Consider the following 5,974-nt stretch of genomic DNA (forward strand, 5'->3'; position numbering starts at 1 on the left):
ATGGATGGTGATAAGAGTTGTACAAGCCCCCAATAAGATGATTTTAAAAGAAAGAAAAAATGAAGTGAGAATACTAGCTACTATGGAATGGTCATCATGCTGAATGTGGCAAGAGGAAGATCAGCCCAGCAGCAATGGACAGGCTGGCTCACAGGGGCGACCACATGCATGAAGGAGGCTATTGTAGACGTACAGGCAAAAGATAATGGCCCGAAGTCGGTGTGCCATGTCTGTTCACTTCTCTCTCCCAGGGTAGACTGCTGGGCCTGGCACAGTACAGGTGCTCCGTAGATAATGAGGGAGGAGGGAGGGAAGAGGGGATGGGGTATAGGAGTTCTTTATGGTTCACAGAGCCTAGGAGTGCTCTGCAGAGTCAATCATGGAGAACGAACGTTCCCTTGGACTGACCTGGACAGGGCGAATGGCCATGTGTGGGTAAAAGAACTGAGAGAGGCTGCGAAGGGGCTGGCTCCATAAACATACAGTGATTTCTCAGAGTCTACGTTTTAAAAAGAAACCGAGTCACGGTGGTCTAAGAGGAAGAGCCAGCCTAGGGCAAGGGGAAAGACCTCAGCTCCAGACCCTGCCCTTCCTTCATTACATCCCCACGGTGGGCCACCAACCACCTCTAGCGCTTTCTTATAAAGGGGTTTCTCGTCCTGGCTTTTAATTCTTGATTCTACATCCTGTCAAACAAATTTGTACAGCTGTTCATCATTGGGGGACACATGAATCTGGGGAGTGGAAGAATGAACTACATAAAACTAAAACTCTCACAATAAAAAATATAATTATTAGACTGTATGATAATTGCCGTGGTCAATTTGTTTTTATAACACATCTGGGAAGTAAAACCTGGGTATATTCTAGAATTCCAAATGAAGTGTCCATCTAGAAAACACAGAATTCATCATACACTGACAGCGCCTGTGAAGCTGAAAACCTATTGCTTCTTTTACTGGAACCTTCCCTGTTCGATCAGTGTGTACACAGGCAGGGCTCGTTTGAGTATTGGACTGCTGTTAGGGTTCAAATCCAAGTTGTTCTAAGTCTGTGATTAGTCTTAGGGCCTTAATAGTGATGCTGCTCACAACTGATTGTGTTAACCACCATATGGTTAACTCTCACAATAGTTTATTTCTGCAGAAATTGACACAGTCCCTATGTCCACGCTAATGATTCAAAGTAAGACATACTTAACGAGCAGCTGCTCATTAATCCTGATGAGCTGGGAGTGGGAGGGGCGGGGAGCAAAAAGCATGTAAAAGAGGAGCACGGTGTCTTTCGCAGTGTGCCCATGGGCTTGTCCAACCACAAGCATCCACGAACATTAAAGATCACACTTCCGTAAGTTACTATCCAGCACAAATGAGACGAAGAAGTGGATAAATGAGCCAAGGTACCACAATGGCCCCTAGTTTCTTACTGTTGTTCTTGTGAGCAGCACCTTTTCATCAGACTGGGGAACAATTTAAATCCGAGTACCTTTAGTGATGAAGCACATAAAATAAAAACCCTACAGTACAGGCTGCAGAAGTCACGTGGACCACACTGGTTCTTTATCTTGGTCATCTTGTTGTCATTACCCAACTGGGGAGAATAAAACCTGAGTGCTGATATTACAGTGTTCCAAATCAGCTACACTCCGTTGAGTATTCTTGATAACCTGTCAAGGGAGTACTCAAGACTCCGGTTGGCAGTGTCTACTCAAACCCCCATGGGAGATGGAGTCGTGGCCAGAGTGAATTTCAACTCACAGCAACTTTACCGGGTTCCCAAAATGGAATATCCTTTACAAGAGCAGACAGCCTCATCTTTATCCCATGGAGCGGTTGGGGTTTGAACCACCAATCTTGTGGATAGTGGCCCAGTGCTTAGCCCATGTGCCACCAAAGCCCCTACCTGGATGGAATTCTTTTACACTTTCACTTTGAACGTTGCTCCATGTTCTTATCCTCTAAGGCAGGGGGTCCTCAAACTTTTTAAACCGGGGGCCAGTTCACTGTCCCTCAGACCCGTTGGAGGGATGGACTATAGTTTAAAAAAATACTGTAAACAAATTCCTATGCACACTGCACATAGCTTATTTTGAAGTGAAAAACAAGACGGGGCAAAAACACCCGGCAGGTCGCATGTGGCCCGCGGGCCGGCCGTAGTTTGAGGAACCCTGCTCTAAGGAATGCGTCCTGCTAGCAATCAAGGGGGTTGGGGGGGATGTAAATCTACATCTTCATATCTGTCTTAGAGCAAAACTACATCACATCTAGTACTATACTGTAAGAAAAGCTTGTTGTACTCAATGTCAAATCCATCTCTTCTCAGTCAAGGCTAAGGAAAAGGCAACCAATTTTTGTAGAGATAAGTCCATGATCCACCTATTCGTTACAGCTAGAACTTTCCCTAGTTACACAGAACTGCTGCTGACTGGCCTTAGAGCTACTTGCTAGAAAACAGGTAAATAGTTCCCCCACACAACTCAAAAGAATTAAAATGGGCTTAGCTACTCATAAGGAACCCTGGTGACACAGTGGGTGATGCGTTGGGACTGCTAACCCCACAGTCAGTACTTTAAAACCACCAGCTGCTCTGCAGAAGGAGGAGGCTTTCTACTCCAGGCTTTCTACTCCCGTCAAGAGTTGCAGCCTTGGAAATGCACAAGGTCAGAGTCAGAATGAGTTTGATGGCAGTGAATCCCCTACTCATATCTTCTCCTCCATATCTCATTAGACACCCGAGAGTCCTCTCAAGTATGAGTGGTTCTAATGTGAAATAAACAACTGAGTTTCCTGTGGAATGAGAATTTCCGACTATGGTATCGTCGCATTGATTGCCAAGTTACACAGGTGCACATCGTTGCTTGGTTGGTGTCAAACATCCTAGAATTAGGCTCAAAAACTCTTTCCTCTTCACCTCTTCCTGAATCCACGACAGTCGTTTAAGGTGGGTTTGCCAAAACTATATTCTGAGAGTGAGTTTTTCAACAGAAGCACATGAACTTCACAGAAAAGAAAAAGTCCTTTAAGAAGTGCCCCTTAACTGCCTCAGAGTAACCCTAACCCAGTCAATCAGTTTGAGGCTGGAAACCAAGCAGCTGCTTGAAGATGTACCGTATATACTCGTGTATACGCCGAGTTTTTCAGCACATTTTTTAATGCGGTTTTTGTGGTAAAATTAGGTACCTCGACTGATATTCGGGTCAGCTTATACTTGAGTATATATGGTAAATCCTTAACCCTGGCTCTCCTAGCCCAAACCCCCAGCTGTCACTCAGTATCTTTGCTCCAGGCGTCCCTGAAAAACACTCTAAGTCAACACAAACTTGGACTACAGAGACCAAGAGCTTCAGCCCGACAGCTGGTGTGCTCCATTGGAGAAAGAGGAAGTGCAAGAAGGGGATGGGTGATCTTTAAGAAACACGACCACATGTCTTCAACTGCTGCCCGCCTCCTCCCAAGTTGCAAGAGTGTAACTGCATCGTCTACCACAGTGTGGAGTGCATGACACAGTACCAAGAGCCTCTTCCTCCTCCTTTCTTCCATGCAACCTACGAGTTTTGTTTTCAGAAAGGCAATGCAGGTCAGCAAGCTCCTGCCTACAAAATCAATCCAAGGTGTTCCCCTCTTTGTCTCTATTAAACCCACCATATTCCTGAGCTTTATTTCCTACAAAAGAAGTATAACAAGGGCAACTTAACGCTCTGAGGTCAACAAAGGGCAGCATCCCAGTGTGAATCCAGACGAGAGCAAGACTTTGCTGCAAAAAAATAGTAGAGCTTAACACTGTGTATAAGCTGCTAATGATCTGTAACAACATTTCCCAGGTTCTCCAGACAGAAGATGTCAATTCGAGCAGGATCACGACAAGTCTTAACCATGCCTTCGTGTGTTCAACTGCGTGACCTTTGCCATTGACCGTGTGTGCCTGGGTATGGGGTTCCCTCGCCCTCAAATCTTCACACCTATGAAAGCACAACAAAGAATAAAAATTTTTATGTCAAAACTCTCCTCCAAGAGCCTTACGAATGTTCCCACATGAATCCTCACAACATCCCTGTGAGGTAGGTAGGTGGAGAGTTAGTATCATCCCCACTTGACAGGTGGGGGGAAATGAGGCACACAAGAGTTAAGGGACTTGCCCCAAATCACACAGCTAGTCACTGGCAGAGCTTAGAATAAAACTTGTACTGAGGAGCACCTCGCACAGTGCTGTGCACATAGTTGGTGCTCACTAAATGTCTTGTGAGTGTCATTTGACTTCCGTCTCAACATACAATGTACACACATAAAGTACAAGCAGCCACCACAGACACGTGTCTCCTACACTTTTTTCTGATGGTGCCTCCATGACTTTGGATCCTGGTGGATGAAGGATGTTAAAGGAGCCCGCTGGCCACTGAGCCTCAACGGAAGAGGATCAGCACTCACACCCCCTTTCGGCAGCCAGGCTCTCCCGTCTGCTCTACCGCGTCCATCTGGACTCGTCATGAGAACAAACAATGATTTTCAGGAACCATGCTGACTCTTTGTTTGCTTGCTTCTGGTGGTTCACTGTAAATGAAGCCATCTGAATGGTTCTGTATTTATTCTTCCAAAACAAAGAAAGAAAAGAAAGGCGGCGGCGACAGTCCAGCTAGCATGTGAGCACTGTGCCGAGCGCAGTGGTCTCGTCCTGGGGAAACGGCACCAACCCAGGGACCGGGGGCTCCACCAGCAGAGGGTCACTTGCACTGTTCGTGGTCCGTGTAGTCATCCATGTCCACGTCAGAATCAAAGAGCGAGTGTCCAGTGAAATCCGTGTCTGGGGTGCGGGAAAAACTGTTCTCTGCTCCCTCATCTTCGAAGGTCTCTGTCCGCGAGTGAAAGCTGAAGTCCAGCAGGGGCGTGTGGCTCTTGGAGGCCTCGCTGCTCTCCCCCGACTCGTAGACCGTGTTGTCGTCATCGTAATGCCACTCTGGCCAGAATTTCCTCCGGATCCGCTCGCAGTACATGGCCAGGTTGATCAGCTCACCTGCAGTGTGTGAAGAAAAGCAAGAGTGAGTCCTCAGCCAACAATCGAGCGGCCACTCAGAGAGAGTCTTTCCACAGAAACACTCCAACTCTCTCGATTGGGGGCACATCATAAAAGAGGTGAGTGGGCGGGGCGATCAAGCCAAGGGGACCACGGGGAGCATGTCAGTGTCCTTTCTCTCGGTCTTCACCATCGCTATTACCCCACATTCACGGTCCCGTAAGCATGTTCTCGTGTCGCTGGAACTTTCCCTGGAAAGCTGACGTGGAGAGAAACTCTGGGGAGAAGCAGACGGACTGCTGATCCAAAATGGCAGAGACGGCTCCCAGGTGACGAGGGAGGTGTCTCATCATTTCAGGTTGGCAGGCCAAATGAACTGTTCTGATCTGCTTGTATTTAAATCCATGTATCTTCGATGAAAATACAGCAACTGTCGGAGTAAGTCACTCAGAAGTAGTGAGCGCTCTATTCCACCAACGTGTGCAGTGGGTTGCGACAGCGGCCTAGCTGCTCCATCATGTAGTCGAGAGACGTTTGGGGACATGAGTGCATGGCCAAATCATGAAACGGAAGGACACGTAGGCCTTCCAATACACCTACCTAAACAGCTTTTTTACCTTCAAGCTGAAAGCCTGTACCCACAATTGGGTTCATGCTCAAGTTGGCTGCTTCTCTTTCATGTGAGCTGAAGGAATCCTTTTGCTAAATCTCTACAATTGTCTGAGCATTTGGCTAAAGCATAGTTAGTAGTGCCGGGCTGTCGATGAATCATTCCAAGAGACAGGGTGAGTTATCCCTTTGATCCACCAGGTGGCAGCATTGCTTATAAATACAAGAGTATTTCTGCCTTCGTAGGCTGAACTTTCTCATCCTTACAGATACGCTTTGTACGTGTATTTTTAAGTTACATAAACATCATCTTACTATGTAAGTAATCCCTGTTTCGTTGCAGAATAAGGATAAAATA

At 46.8% G+C, this 5,974-nt stretch overlaps 1 protein-coding gene across 1 annotated transcript in view; it reads right to left on the bottom strand.

The window, feature by feature from the left end:
• Positions 1-3,974: 3,974 nt before the first annotated feature.
• Positions 3,975-5,974, bottom strand: part of FAXC (failed axon connections homolog, metaxin like GST domain containing) — a 58,117-nt gene continuing 56,117 nt past the window's right edge. The window contains exon 6 of the mRNA XM_004710902.2: positions 3,975-5,007. Within this exon, the coding sequence (XP_004710959.1) occupies positions 4,718-5,007 (290 nt within the window). The 3' untranslated portion in view covers positions 3,975-4,717. The remainder of the gene's footprint in view (positions 5,008-5,974) is intronic.

The sequence above is a fragment of the Echinops telfairi genome, unplaced genomic scaffold (assembly GCF_000313985.2).
Source record: "Echinops telfairi isolate 266 unplaced genomic scaffold, ASM31398v2 ScPeMD7_3533;HRSCAF=4204_0, whole genome shotgun sequence".
Taxonomy (NCBI): domain Eukaryota; kingdom Metazoa; phylum Chordata; class Mammalia; order Afrosoricida; family Tenrecidae; genus Echinops; species Echinops telfairi.